Here is a 16,439-nt window from a genome sequence, read left to right on the forward strand (position 1 = left end):
CCTAATATGGGAATTTGGAAATATTTTGATAAAAACACAGAAGGCCATGGTATGAAAACTAGAGGAGCACCAAGCACCATTCTGACCAGGCTAATGTTTTTAAAACTACAGCTGGTACGCCACAACCAGAACTTCTGTAAAGCAATGGTTTGCAGGCTGGCTACCTGAGCAGATAGTCTAAATACTTGAGCAAGTTTTCTGTACTTTTATCACACTCAAAATAACTATTAACAAATGTTCCGGATAACAATTTACCTGTAAAAATCAAAATGTTTCATTTCTGCATATGTGGAAATAATTGCAAGTGGAAATCTGTTGAGGAAACCAAAGGAATGCCACCCATCACTCGCTATGGTAACACTGTTTTAAAATCAGAATTAGCGAGGTACAAGCTCCGTGTCTTGCTGTCCAACCAGCTAATCATAGATTTTTATAGTTGTGCTATTCTCCAAACAGCAGAATGACACAAGAAAACAAATAGATTTAAATTCTCTATTTATGATTATAGTATGTGTCAAAATAACAATGTCATAGATAACATTATTGAAACAGTACCATCAACATGTGAGATTATTTTAGCAGTAGTACCAATAATATTTGTTTTTCTATTTTAAATAAAAGCAGTTGAATCATGTTATACATGTTTATTTGAAACATCTGTGTTAATGCAGATATGACATGAGAATCAACAAACTTTTTTTTTTTAACATTATTTTTATCTCGCTTGGCCTGTTTTTTTCCTCTCTTTTCTTATTCACACCCCACCTCCCCCTGAATCTGTTTTCTCAGAAGCAAAGATGGATAAGCCTGGCGAAGCTGCGTCGTGCGTGTGTATATGTATATTCTTACGCAGGAAGTGTGTGCGAGTGAGAGTTGTCAAAGATGTCAGCTCAGCTGGAGTTTTTCCAGAGTTACACACAGTCTTTTTTACTCCCCAAAACAAACACACACACGCATCCACACAAAGTATCTGTTCAGCACACTCGAGATAAGTCGTGTTAGCCCTGATGCAACCCCATTTCTCACTGATCGACAACTGACGGCTTGTTTACAGCTGCTTTCTGCAACGTGGAGGCATTCTGTAAAGAAGTACCTGTTGAGAGCGGGATATTACACGCGTGTGTCATCATTCCAATATCAGCTAAATCCCCTAATAACAACAACTCCCAGTGTGATTTGAGTCAGGAAGTGATCTGCACTGTCCAAACACAATGTCACAGCCCCTCAAACATTTCCAATGTCATGGCTAAATATCCTGCTGTATCCATGTGGATTTGAAAGAGCGCCATGCTTCGGTTTGTTTCCTTTCTCACCCCGCCGGCCACATGCAATAAGCAATCTGGAGATTTGCAATGGTTTGGCCCAGTATTAAAGCACCTAATAATTTATTTCATGCTTGTTTAAGATCTTTGCATGCTTCCTACAAAGCTGCATTGTGATGGTTGCTTATTACCATGTTCCGGCAGAACTCCAGTGGGAAAGTAAGACGAGGGGTAGCCTCCTCTCACTTTCTCCTTTTGCGCCCTCTCTAGTGATCTCTACATGCCTATTAATGTAGGAGAGGAATGCCTGTGTAAACATTCTTGTTTCTCAGTTCGATTCGCATAATAGTTGCCTGTGTCGCCTTTCTCCCTGACCTCACTATCTGAAACCAATTACACCAGATCCATTTGGGCTGAATCTTATTTTCATAAGGATCCCTGTGTCGCGGTCTTGGTCGCGCTGTGTTATTTTCCCTCCCCGTATTTCTTTTCCCCCTTTTCCAGCCTCAGTGATGGATATCAACATCAAATATGCCTATGAGTGCCTTGTTATTTATATAGTGGGGGCCTGGCTCTTTTTTCCCCCCTATTTTGCACCGTCTGCCGTGCTCTCTCATTCTAAGAATGTGTCACATTGTGCTGTTTATACAATGTATGAATTAATAGACTGGGAATGTCATTTTTTCATGCATAGCAACCCAGGTTAAATAGTTGGCGCATCGGTACTTGTGTGTGTGTGTGTGTGTGTGTGTGTGTCTGTCTGTGTGTGTTATTCTTGTCTGCTCTGGCAGCTCTTCAGCCAACTTTTGATGACTTTCCTTTTTGTGCTTTCAGAAGGGCTTTAGCCGCACCATGTATGCGGAGCGAGAAGTGGGTGGCACAAATTGGTGCTTTTTACTGTAATGGCTGAATACTCAGAGCCAGTGAAAGTGAAGGGGACAGAACTTTCATTCCCCCCCAATACCCCCTTCTTTTTACCTTCCACACCATCACACACTTTCCGAAAAAAATGGCTAACCCCAATTCCATGGAGGAGGTGCCAGACGGTTGCAGACATGACGAGCCACTGTGGAAAAGTTCTGTCCGGTGTTGATAAGGCCTGTGTTATGTTTGGAGAAGTCCTCGGTATGAGGAGGCTTCTTTCTTTTTTAATAAGCTTGGCATAGATGATCTCCCTATGTATATACTTGCCATGAACAAAGCTTTTCGGAAAAGTATTCTTTTCACAATATAAAGTTACAAAGTGCTATAAACATGGCAGCTGCTTTGTCTTGTGGTATCACAAATAAACTCAAATAAAAAGCCCTGAAATTTGTGGTTTTAACGTGGCAAAATGTGAAAAAGTTCAAGGGGTTTGAATACACAGCACCATGTTGTTTTATATACTTTATATTGTTCCATCTCGGAGAACTCAAGTAGGGAAGTTGGTCAGCGTCTCCACAGCAACATGTTGTTACTACATTTGCCTCAACTTGGCAATGCTGTGATGAAAGGTAGTTCAACAAAATACAGACTCTCTAGCTTCTTAATTTTACTTTGCATTTTCCTGTCATATAAGACCCTCCCCAAAAATGCAGTTGTTTTAAACAAAATGTGTTGAGTTTAACGGATATGAACACTTTAACAAGAAAGTGTTGTTAAAAGATGTCCCCCCCTTTTGTTCTCTTGACCGTGCATAACATATCGAGAAGCTTTCTTGACTTTGGCTCTAACACAGTGAGTCATTATTGATTCGCACGCGGATAAACATTCCCCCCTGACAGCTACCTTGAGTCGCACTCATCAAGCAACCCTCCCCTCTAACTACTGTGTGCAGGACTCAATAAGCCTTATAATTACTTTGATTCACCAATCATGGTGAGATTAATTGGGCCCTGTGTTTTAATTAGCAAAGTGATTGGCTGCATTCAAGGAATTTATGTTGTCTTTTATGCTCAGTAAAAGGAGAAAAGAAAAAGGGGGGAGAAAAAAAACACATTTGATTTCCCAGCCAACGCAAAAACTTTGTGCGTGCCAGATCGCTGTGGTTGATGATGTCTACAAAGGTGTGTGTTTGGAAGAAAAGGCAAAGGCTCAGCTTACAGCCACCATACACACTCGCATGTATATAAACTAGTGGCGACTGGGCTCCTTTTTACAGACGGATCAATGCAGTTAGGACTCAGTGCCAGTGTAATGTGTTTGTTTACTTCAGATCAGAAGCCCTGGCTCCTCCTGAGTAGCCAGACAGCTCCCTCCCCAGCTCTACCTCCACCTCTCAAGGCACCTCCTGAGCTCTGTCTTTTCATAATTGATCAGCAGAGTGGGAGGGTGAGGGGGGATTGGATGTGTTCCCTGGGGGGTCAAGATGTGGCAACTTTTCCCACTCCTCCTTCCCCTCCCTGGTTTTCCCCCCCTCTGCCTTTTCTCTGTCTGTCTCCTGTCTTCTCCTCCTGTTTGCTCAGGATCTCAATGTACTAGTTCAAACATTGTTCCCACCAGCTGGCTTGAGCTGCGCCATATGCACGCCTGTCAAAGCAGCCGTTGTCATGGATACTGGCAAGCTCTGGAATGAAATGAGGACCTGTGGTTCTTAAGGAAGTGTCACTCTCTGCCTGAGTTTTATTTTCCATTGCCTCCTTGATTCAAAAGCAACACAAAACGACAACAACAACAAAAAAGCCCAAAAACCTGTGAAGTTGTTGTGCTACTCCAGCTTGATGCTTGTAGACCAGCGCAGAACAAGCTATTCTGTTGCGTGGAGCATCTGTATGTGCAGAGTGTTCTTTACTGCCAGCCTCTTTCCTGCTTCTCTTGAAGAATCGTGTGAAGTTGCTCGCTCAGCCTGCTTGTTCACCACGGAGCAGGAGGGGAGCTGTAAGCCCATGAAACCGTAAAGAAATAACTGCGTCCTCAGTGTCTTTGATTCTCATCATTCTGTTTTCTCTTTAACATGTTGTGTAATAATAAGCAAATCTGTTTACTCAGGGTGTTGCACACAATCTCATGAGAATAATTCCACTTGTTATTGCTGTACTGAGTTGTCTTTTGTTGTTGTTTGGTGATGTGTTAGCTTGACATCCTATTGAATCTATTTTTGAGATTCCTATGTTCAAGTAAGAAAGGAATAAGTCCTTGAATTGCCCTGTTGTGTTGATAGAGCTTCTCTTTGGGCAACACTCAACTACTGTATCTGACTATTAATGTTGATGCTTTGCATCTGCTTTGTAGTTTCCATTTATCAATAAGCTAAAGGGCTTTTTTTGACCTTTTAAATGACCTTGGTGAAGTTTTATGCTTCCAGAACCCTGATTTTGTTTTGGAAAAGACAAAAAAGGAGCCCTTTGGATGCTTTCTTGTTTAGAAAGATATTGTTCTCACAATTTGCCGTTTATAGCTGTATCCAAACTGCAATGGAGCATTCAACAATTACATATGTGTAAAAATGCAGTTTAGGATCTGTGAATCTTTTACTTTAAGTGAAAATAATTTTTAAAAAAAGGGGGGGATGGGGAGGATCCTCATGGTTTTCCAAACTGTTGCTCAAATCTGGTCTAGTTCTTGTGAGCGCAACATCGCATATCATTTCCCCATCTCAACTCATGTTGATGAAAAATTGTACAGTTTGCCAAGGCGAACTTCAAATACTCCCAGACATGTATAAACAGCTGTGTAGTAATTTTTTTTTCTTTATCAAGAAGGGGAATCTATTAATCTCTCCATCTATCTACCCATCCGCGGCACATAAGCACCCTTAATGCACAGTGTAAAACGCGGACTGCCGGTTAATTCATTCTAAATGTAATCTGATGTTGATTTTGTCAACTTTAATTACAGCTCCCAGGGACACTTCACATGGTGCTGCCTCTACTTCACATTGATATTATGAATATGCAAATGTGGTGGTAATTTGCAGAGGGAAGTGGATATTTCAGTTGAGCACACACTAGACAGGTCAATTCTACTCCCCGTCATCCCCCCCTACTTCTTCAGAGGTGCTCCAGACAAACCGTATTTATTTGTGGTCGTAGCCGTACGAGTTGTTACTGAAACATATCTCTGGTGCCGTTTGTTACTTAAGATGTGAAATGTTTTCCCAGTCATCTCCATCTTTCAAGATGCCTTTTGTGTTGTGCTCTCGTCTTCCCAGGCACTACAAGCAGCGAGGCAATTACTCTTGCAGCAGCCAGGCAGTGGCCTGAAATCTCCAAAGAGCCAGGACAAGCAGCGTCCACTGCAGGTAAAGAAGTTCCCTCCGTCTAATCTCCAAAGTCCATTCGTAATATGTGCTCCTCCGCATAAAGAAGATTTCCTCTGTTCCACAAAGCGTGTTTGGTTTGCCCACGCAAGCCTCGGACGAGAATCTTTTGAGATGAACAAGTCAGTCCCATGAAACCTCGCAAGAGTAATACAACAAAGAAAAGTACAAGCTTTACTCAGAGTATGTGTCAATCGAGCCGGACATTCTTGTGACGAGCATATCCAAAGGTTATTTAGTAATCTGCTTCTGCATTCTTCACCAGATCAATGCGTTGTTGACACAGGAAATCCTTGGGTTGGTTATTGTTTGAAATGTGTGTCAGTCTGAGTAGCTGGTCGCACAGCTAATTTTATCCGCTTGTCATTTTCCCCCCCTTCGGTGCTAATTTACCTTATTGATTTGTAGGGTTGTCTATTTCTGTTGTCAGTGAGTCGGAAAAGGTCACACATATGCCGGCGCACCCCTTCACACTCTGGTCCACGCCGCTTGCCACCCTCTTTCTTCCCGGTGTTAAGATATGTTTCTCACACGAGCATTCTCTTCATCCCACTCGTTTACGTCAACAAGGCAGTTAGTTAGTTTACTCTTCTATCAAATTAGGTAAGGCCCCTTGACATCTGCTCCTATTTTTCATATATGTATATATTTATAGTTGTCATAGTTTTAGAGCTTTGAAATTGAAGTGTGAGAGCTTGTGCCCTGCTCTCGGCTAATAAGTACTATCAAGGAGCAGTGGTTTACCTCATTAGGAAGCTCTGTGCATTTCATTAATGACAGGGAAATTGGCGTTAACCTCACCCGTTGATATTTTCACAGTCTAACAATGGCGACACCTTGAATTGGAGTCACACCCCCGTGTATCTAATTACACACCGGTGAAGAGATAAGGTTGCCAAAGACTCTTCTGTCATATTTCTTCCTTGAATTATTCAGCGCAGACTCCTCAAATGTGTTAATATTGATAGGCCTTTCACAGACGGAAGCATCCAAATTGCACCTTGAAACTGCGGTACGTATGTAGCTTTTGGAGTCTGTGGGATCCGAAGTGAGTCGGTGCCCTGCAAAATAACTATAACCCTATCAACTTGTTACATTTTGTTGCTGATGTACTGCAAAAAAAATCTTGCTGATGTACAGCGCACACACACCTCAACATGCCCACACAATTTTGACACACCTAAAGACGATGCATTGGAACCACTTTCCAATGAGTGACAGAAAACTGACTATAGGTTATTTGGTGGTGGTAGTGTCATACTGTGGGGATTGTTTCTTTTCATGATTTTCAACATTTTTAACAAATATAAATATGAAAAGTCTGACGTGCATTGGTATCCCCACTCCCTGAGTCAGTACTTAGTGTAAATACATGTTCCCACATTATGATGCTGCCACCTAAAACCTAAAATTTATACCAATGTTTCTTTTCAAAACAGCTTTGAATCAGTCAGATAGTATTTATGAACAGCAATGTTCAAGAATTTATGTATAGGCTTTGACTGGTCCATTCTTATACATGCTTATCTGATATAAACTATCTTATTGTGGGTTTATTTTCTTTGCTCTTAAGCTATTTTGAGCTACTAAGAGGTTTTGTTCCAGCACAGCTCTCTTTGTGACTCTAACCATCCTCCATTAACTCCTAACAGCTTTTCTGGCCGTTTTCATTTCGCATATTACATTTTCATCTCATCTGACCAGAGAATTTTCTTTAATATTTTCTATTTCCAAGTACAACATATTGAAATTTGTTTTTGTAACGTTGCAAAATGTGAAAAAAATACTTTTGCGTGACAGTGTAGATTCAAACAAACGCAATCTTGATCTTATATGTGTGTGTGCACAAAATCCAAAACAGGATTTGTGGACCCATATCAATTTAAAGATGTGTTGGGGCTTGATAACTGTCCACCCAGGTCCGAGCACCGTACTGTAATGACACCAACAGATGGTAAATATTGAATATTTACATTTGCTTACTCCATCCTTGACTGGTCGACGGTGGGAATCTGAGGGCCCGTAAAGCTCTCTGCTTGTCCATTTGTTGATCCAGCCTTTATTAACAAAGTCACCTCTTTGTTCTAAAAGTTTGCGTCCACAGAGTTGCACTGTAAAAACAAAAAGAAGAACTGTTGATTCTGAGTTTCAGTTCAACTTCATTTCTACAGTAGGAATATGCAGCTGAGTAGCTTTGAATCCTCTCATTTCAAATGACATTTTCCCATAATACTTACATACTCCTGTGTGTAAATATCAGAGTAAAGCAGGAGGAACTTCCTTCATTAAACCACCTTTTTTCACTGCCAGTTTTCTTTTTCTTCTTTTTTTTTGTTTTCTTGTCTTGAGGGAGTTTACTCAATAAAGCTGGGTTATTTACCTGGATTATGAGGCCACAACAGACGCTACAGTGCAATATTTTATTAGCTTCACAGCTAGATAAAAGTCAGCGGCAATCAAGCTACATGTTTTCCACCCGAGGAATGGCGCGGATTGATCCCCTTGTCTGATTAGTGCTGCTGAAAGTGGGAAAAGGATTAATATAACCATGACATCCTGCTTATGGCAGAAGACGCTGATAAATCCTCTGCCTGTTTTCCCCTCCTCTTGTTCTCCCGTCGTTGCTATTTAGGAGAGAGAAATGATCCATAGATCATGGCATGTAAATTATTTAGTACACAAGCATCTAAGTGCCTCAGCTTGCAGTTTTAATTACTCGTATTAGCAGCTAAAGGCTCTTGCCTGACTAATTCTATCCGTTTGCTCGTCATTGCTGCTCAGAAGTTGATGATGCGGAGGCAGGCAGCTCTGCCACGGAAATATGCACACACACGCAGACACACGCAGGATACAAAACAACAACAGCCCAACAAACACACACACACAGAAGCTGTTTCTCCACATTTGCGTTATGTGACAGGTCTATTATTACCCAGTAAGCCCACGGGAGCACTCAATAAACACCTATTTCTTCCTGTAAATCCTCCTGTCTCCGGTTGCTGCTTACACGGCTCTCCCAAGGCACAGCACCCTCTTGTCTGTGCTCCTTTTTTTTTTTCTTTTACCATTGCTCATCTCCACTCTTCTCTTTGCTGATGTTTTCACTCCGCCACACACCCCAAAAGGCATTTATACACTGACATTTAGAATACAAATAAAGAAATGCGGACAAGGAGATATGAAGGGGATTACAGAGGCCTATGAATGTGGAAGTTGTTTCGCTCAAGCCCGCGTGTACATAATACATCTTTACACTCCCTTTCACTCGTATGCAAACATGACCAGTAACTCTTAAAGTTTTCTGCTGCAAAGGTGGTCTGAGTAGTTTTATGACGGTCGGTGAATAGACATTTAAATGATCGCAAGACTTTATTTGGAATTGTTCCCTGCATGGTTTTCATGTCAAGATTCCTTTTCCAAAGTCAAATCTTCATTTCTCAGTCCGTTGCTTTCCTGATTTTAAACACTTGAGTACAACATTTAGTATAGGAAGACACGCATGACGCAGAGATTTGGTGGGTTGACAGGAAGGAAGGAAGGACTCAGTGGGTTGGAAGTAAGGAGGAAAGGAAGGAAGGAAGGAAGGAAAAAGAAGGAAAGAAATATTTGGTGTGTTGGGAGGTAGGAAGGAAGGAAGTGAAGTGAACTTAATCTGTGAATCAAAGAAAATATGTCAGTCCCATCCCATGCTTTTTCAGATCGTGTAGGAATTCTGAGGTGCACTTAAAACAGCCCAGACTTTACTTTGCCAGTGTTGGATGGACGCTCGATAATGTGAGCCTGCAGCCCGACCTCCTCTGGCAGGGATTAAAGTTGTATCCTGCATCATCCAGAGCCAGGCAACTTGCCCCAAGTGGCTGCTACGACCACCGTGGTCACCCTCACACACTGTCAAGCTGTGAACGCACTTTTATGAGACCAATAACTTTGGTTCCATCTGTGCAACATTCGTTTCAAAGTAGAAAGGCTTTATGGATCGTGAAGGATGTTGGCTTTTGGCGCCTTTCTCCTGTGTTTGCAGCGGTCTGCCCAGACCAGTCAGAGTAGCTGTGGGCACTGGGCCATCTCAGGAAGTGTCACACTTTTAAAGGTCAACTTTACACATTTCAGCAGCGAGCCAATATCATTTCAATGGAAGCGCACGTCTTTTAAAGGGTCTCGGCGCTCGAGTACAGGATGGCTTACTCCAGTGTGCTTGGTGAAAAGGATGCTAGTTCACATTTACATTTATGAATATATCTTTCCACTGCATCCCCTCTGGTTGCATCTGAAAATAGAGAAAAATTATCACAGCAAAAACTAGAGGGTTTGGGGGGGTAGGGGGGTATTATGTTATTCATGAGGAAAACTTGTGTTGACTCTGAGGAAGAAAGAAAGAAAGAAAGAAAAAGAGAGAGAGGGAGTGAAAAAAAAACGTCAGCATGTTTTAAGTCAAACACCCTTGGTTGCTTCTTTTGTAACCAGAAAACAAGATTTTTTTTTCATGCGCCCCCCTCTCCCTCTTACTCCCTACCCTACCTCATCTTTTTTTTTCTCTTGCATTTACAACACCTACAGGACAAGATTGCTAAATTGCGAGGACAGAGTAGGTTCATCATTGTGATGCAAAAGAAGTTGAAATGCAACCCCAAGGCGAGGTAGCTGAGTTTGAGGGATCAAGAGAAAGTGAGAGGGAGGGATAAAAAAAAAAAAAGTAGCTCAGACCTTTGATGTAGCAGCAACAAATTTACCTTGTGACAGAAGATACATGGGTGCAATAAACGAGTTATACCAGCCCTTACACATGCAATCAGATGATTCTGGCCAGGGTGTTAATTGGATCCTAACCGGCAGATCTGATACGCCTGGGCCCCGGTGGTGAGGGGGGAAAGCCTTTCCAAGTGATGAACTATAATTCACTGAGCTGCTTGAAGCACTTGTAATTTACTGTGTGTCACTGATGAAGAGGCTGATCCAGTGGAGGCCATATTACCTGCAACATCAGAGGAAAATGTCCCCCAACCTTCCCCCATCATCCACCCCAAATCCACATACACACACACACACACACACACGCATACCAACATTCCCGTCACCTGCTCTCACACTTTCTATTTCAACTCTCTCCTCTCGCTGCAGTTTCCTTTTAATTCTATCCATCTCACTCTCTTACTGTTGCACCCCTTTAGGGAGTTTGGTAAGCATCAGTGGGGAGAGAACTGTGCCAGTTTTTTTTTCTGATAAAGGTGTGACGGTGTGCACTGATAATGAAGCAAACAATGTGCATGAGGTGCACACCAGTGAACAGTGGATTCACAAGGCCTAATCAGTAAGTTTTTACATGTAGAGATAAATCAATATGGAAATTGTGCTAAGCCCATCCCAATCTCCTCTGGGACTTCTATTAGATGCTTTTACATGATGGGTCTTTATGTTATTATAAATTGCAGTTGCTGTGCACTCCTGCCAAACTGCAGTAGAAATTGATTTAGGAAAACGTTCAGTAATCCACTTAACTTTACGATTGACAAACTAGAATATCGATCTCCAGAAGCCGAACATGTGTTGGAGACATGATCCCATGTATGCATGTTTGATTTAAACTCAGATGCTCTACTTGTCCACCGTGTTTAATTTTTATGTCGTTTTTTTGGGGGCGGGGGGTATTAATACTCCTTTAACTGTTTTACAATTTGTCATAGACAAACTGTAAAGAGAAATAAAAATTATGCATTTTCAAAATATAGCAAAAAGAAAATCTGGGGGAAAAAAGTAGATTCAAGCTATTTTACTCTGATGCATTCAGTACAACAAACTGCTTTTAGTCACCTGATTAGTACATAAAGTCCAAATGTACATCACCTTGAACAGACCATTTGCATGGTGAAACATAGTAATGGCATGGGAAAGTTTTTCCATCAGAGTTGGTGGGAAAATGGGTGGAGCTAAGCACAGTTCTGAAAGAAAATGTGCAGGAGGATGAAAATGATTTACAACTGGGAAAGTGGTTCAATAGTAAACATACAGTCAGAGCTTCAGATTAATAGGTTAGGTCAAAACATTGCCATGTTCTAGAATTGAACAAAGTTCAGACACCAATCCAACAGAGAATCAGTGATCAGCTGATCAAATATTTCGCAAAGAAAAATTGACAAATGGGCAGAGACATAAATGGGCAGAGACATAAATGGGCAGAGACATACCCCAGCAGATCTAGGTGTGCTGTTGCAGCAAAATGTGTTTCTACAAAATACAGACATTTAGCTCCACCCATCATCCTGTCAACTCTCACTAGCTACCCTGTCCCTACTGAGCAAAAGCATCCACCACATCAAGATGCCACCACCACCAATTTGTGTTCTAAGCCACTTTCTGGCATTGGGTTGGAAATTACATTATTTAGGGGCATCAGGTTAGTGGGGTAGTAATCCAAATGCATACACTTTTCAAATTTGTATTTTAAAGCATATTTTTCAAAGTAATGAATCTGTTTCTTTCCACTTCACAGTTGTGCACCACTTAGTTCTCTATCACAGATAATCTCAGTGAAATAGATTAAAATGAGTTGCTTTAATGTGAGAAAATGTGGCTGGGATGTGAATACTTTTGCAAGGCCGCGTACTTAAACGTCAGAGTTGAATCCTGCCAGCTTTACCAGCACTGTTGTTCTGCTAAGGGAAGCGTCCTGGCTATCAGTATCGCTGTAATTGGCTGGCAGATGAGCAGCAACTATAAGGGAGCCAAGAGGTCACAAGTCAACAGGCTACCACGGGGGTCTGCGTTTTGCCAAACAATGATGAAAGTGGTGGGGTTTCTGCCCTCTTTTCCTGATTTCTTAATCTTTCCCCGTCTCTCTGTGTGTAAAAAAAAATAAAGCCAGTGGCTTAATTAGCAGTCACTTCTTTCCTGCCAAGGATTCACAGTAATTAAAGACAAGGACCCCTCGATTTCTTATTGCTTTTATCTCTGCGGTGTCTGCAGCTCCGCTCTGTTTCCTGTCCTTATGACAGGAGCGTCTGCCATTGATAACCGCCCCACAGTGTTTGCAGTTGGCATCTAATCACTAGTTCTCCTCCTTATTGGAAAGTAAGTTGTGTTAAACTCAAGTAAAATGAAAGGAATATGTAGCCTAAATTTTTTTTTTCCTTTTTTTTTGCCTGGTTTACCTTGTTTTGATAGAAACACATTTAACATTAACTCTTTTCAAGACAAAATTCATCAACAACAAGCTCAGTGTAATGCTGAGCTTACACTAAATCAAGTAAGCTTCAAAGCATCGCTTATGGTTCATATGAGAATGAAAGGGTACAGTCATACCTGGTTTGTAAGTTTGTTACAATGGGAATTTCCAGTACTAAAACCTAGGGACTAACATTTTTAGGTACTAAGACTCCAATGGCTTTGTCAGCCGTGGCTAATTTTCAACATTTCAATAAGTGTCATCAATACCTTCTGCATACCAAAACTGGAAACCCATCCTTTCTCTCTGGATAACAGAGAAACAAATGGATGTACAGTTCCCTCTTCTGCAATAGAAGAGCCTATTCGTGGCGCGTGGATGTTTACGCCGCTGCCAACGTCTACTAAATGCTCATTAATTTCATCCCTTCGTGGCAAAATCATTTCAAGGAGAAGCAATTCAGCCTCCTGTTCCTTTCAATTCAGCGCTCACGTCAATCAAGCCCTCCTGCAGGATCCTGCAGAATGGAGGTGTTATATTGCCGCAATTATCATGTCATATACTCGAAAATGTAAATGAACGTGTGTGTAAAATTAAATTTATGGGTTGTCAGTGAAGAATAAGAACCAGGAGAGCAATTACTTATCTGCTTTCATCTAGGAGCCTCTGATACGTCAAGCAGAAAAGCATGCAGTTAAATGCTGGAATTAGCATTGTGCTGCACTTCACAGCAGATGTGGGCCAGTGCCTTTTTTCCCCCCTCTCTTTTCTCTTCTTGCCTTTTCTTTCTTTTTCTCCCTTTTTTTGTGGGTGATTATCACCCATTATGTATAAAGCTAATGACAGCATAAAAAGAGCTTCCATATTTCATAAACTCGTTGTTTTCTGTTTCTTACCCCTTTCTGTTGCTTTAATTTTGCACTTCTTGTTTGAAGTCTTGTTTTATTCTGTACTGATGACATCCTGCATTATTCACCTACAAATACCTGACTTTGAGTGCCTGTATTTCACCACCCACACAATGCAGAAACAGTTTGAAGCTCCGTGTACAATTTATATTTAATTCCACTTTACATATGTATGCGCATACATTTGTGGTAAACCCTGCACGGCTATGCCTGCATCTATTTTTTTTTATTTTTTATGCCCAAACGTCTTTGAGCCAGTACCCAATTAATACCCTTAATGAGAGCATCTCTGCTGTTGTTTTCCCGCTGCACTTGTCCCATTGTAATGGCATCTAACACAAAACCAGGAGTGACTGCAGGGGTAATTACTTACCTAGCAAATGTACCTTTAAGGGTTAATAACACTGAAGGTGTAAGCACAGCATTTGCATAATTACACATGGACTGTTTAATTTGCAACTTTTGACAGCTTTTGTTCGACGACTCGCTTATTGTGAATGCAATTTCTCCTGTCCCCTCGTAAGCACGAAGGAGTCCAAAGAAGAAAAGAGATGCACCACAAACAGCCGCCACCTCCTCCATCTCTCCTACCTTAGATGGAGTCCCTTCTCTCTAAGACCCTAATGAACAATGGAGGCAGGATTTGTTTGAATATGAATATGAATGTGCAGCGGGGCCGGCTGGAAGTTGACCTTCAGCTGTGATTTTCAGTTCATCAGGATTAGTCAAGGCGGGCGATCAGGAGCCACTAATGCATAATGACTTCTAAAATGAAAAATGTGTAGTGACCATGCAAATGTCTCGGCTAATCAAAGAGGGGGGAGAAACCTGGGGTGGTGGTGGCGGCGAGGGCGGGGAGGGGTGTGGGCATCGAGGAGAGGAGAGCTAAACAAGGACGTGTCAAGGCCTGACAGAAAGAGGGAGAGGAGCAGAGAGGAGGAGGGAGGAACGAGAGACATGCATGGAAAGTAATCAAGCCAGCTTGATTAGCTGGCAATGAGGACAGGGATGTCTTATTGGCCCCTTGACACCCCATATAGGCTAGCTACTGTCATGGCAGCTCCGTGGCAAACACTGTTGCAATTAGAATCAGTGAAGGTGTTACTCCGTGCTGATGTTCCAACCATGTTTGTTTGTCCCAAACACTTGTGGCTTACACTGATTTCCATGTATGCTAATGATGTTAGAGTGTATTTTAAAAGTCATACAGAAAAGATGGACTACACCTCACTTTTTTTGGCAGTCTAGTCAAGTTTTGCACGTTGGACCAAGGTATCAGCTCGATACTAAATCATTCACAGGATTTTACTCTTAATCTTCTCTTCTTGAGGGGTTAAATTTTTAAAGCTGCCATGCAGAGCTAAAACTCCAAAATAAAACAGTTAGCTTCTACTCCCCTGTCAGAGTGCGCACATGCAATCAAAGCAGCAAAACATATTGTTTTCATATTGATCTGCTGTCTCAGAAGTTTGACGCTTTTGCCTGAGAAGAATTTGGAAGAAATAAAGTATTGTGTTAATTTTTTTTTCTACCTCTTGACAAGTTAACGTCTAGAAATGGCACCATTTTGAATTTTTTTTGGTTGCTTTTTTTTCTAATCAACATGTCCAAAGAGAATTAAAAAGGAGTTAAACATCTGCTTCTTTGGGGGGGTTTTCTCACCTTTATTAAAAACTTAAAGGTGAGTCCTAAATTCCCAGCACTTGGCAATGTGTTATAATCAATTTTATAGTTGTGCATTTTTAAGCTGTTTAACAGCAGCAGCACTGATAGGTACTCTAAAGTAGGGGAGTTCAGGGGTCCTGCTAATTAAGGTCTATGTCTATTTAAATCCCCCAGCTTCTCCCAGCAGAATAAAGGCAGAAAAATAAGATCAGCAACACAAAGATACAGCACCCATGTGTCCTTCAGCATCTCTTCTAGGCTGCCAAACGTCACAGCCTGCTCTCCCTACCTTTCCAACCACCAGTTTACTCGTTCCCAGTAGATCCACACTTCTATGTTAGATGTGGGGGTTTTTTCCAACGCTCTATTTTTCAAACTTTTTCCAATTTTTTTCTCATCTCCCTACCCATTCCCCCTGCTCTCCCATTGTTTGCCCTTCTCTCCACTCTCCATTTTCACATTTATTGCATCTTGTTTGTCTTGCCCCTCTCCGTGCCTCTTCCCTCGCCCCGACTCTCATTCCCATCATTTCATTACATATCATCCATGTCCAGGTTCCAGTGTCAGTGGCCATGATGAGTCCCCAAGTGATCACGCCACAACAGATGCAGCAGATCCTCCAGCAGCAGGTTCTTTCCCCACAGCAGCTCCAGGCTTTGCTCCAGCAGCAGCAGGCAGTGATGCTGCAGCAGGTACATAGACACACACTCATGCACAAAGAAAACTATGAAACACTAAAGCAAAAAACAAACTTAATGACACACGTAGCCGGGAGATTGCAGGAACAACAACACTCAAGGTATGCATTGTTCCCTGCGTATTCACACCTGTTCGACCCTGCAGTTTATTTATAGAGAGAAAATTCAAAATGAATGTCACCTGTTTGCACTTGACAAGGAAAAATCAGCTACAGTTGAAAACGTTTCAGTTTCAAATTCAGTTTGGTCCAGATTTTGTTCAAATCAATCCTAGCCATTCACAAGACGTCAAATCATGTTTTCAGATTCAATTCGATTCAGAAAATACAGTCACATTCAGTCAGTCATTTAATTGATGATTGCATCAAGTTGCTGATTTAATCCTGAATGTGTGGAGACACTGATGAGAAACCACTGGCTTTTATTTGGAAGCCACCAGGACCAAGTGCACAAGAGGAGCTGTAACTGTCTCCTGTTCAAGGTAGAAAGGACAATGATATTAAATAAGCA

The 16,439-nt window shown here is 41.6% G+C and overlaps 1 protein-coding gene across 10 annotated transcripts in view; it reads left to right on the forward strand.

The window, feature by feature from the left end:
• Positions 1-16,439, forward strand: part of foxp2 (forkhead box P2) — a 114,578-nt gene that overhangs the window by 62,953 nt on the left and 35,186 nt on the right. For all 10 annotated transcript variants that reach the window (XM_023350078.1, XM_023350077.1, XM_023350085.1 and 7 more), the window contains 2 exons: positions 5,392-5,481; positions 15,786-15,923. In XM_023350078.1, the coding sequence (XP_023205846.1) occupies positions 5,392-5,481; positions 15,786-15,923 (228 nt within the window). The remainder of the gene's footprint in view (positions 1-5,391; positions 5,482-15,785; positions 15,924-16,439) is intronic.

This window comes from Xiphophorus maculatus, chromosome 17 (genome assembly GCF_002775205.1).
Source record: "Xiphophorus maculatus strain JP 163 A chromosome 17, X_maculatus-5.0-male, whole genome shotgun sequence".
NCBI classification, from domain to species: domain Eukaryota; kingdom Metazoa; phylum Chordata; class Actinopteri; order Cyprinodontiformes; family Poeciliidae; genus Xiphophorus; species Xiphophorus maculatus.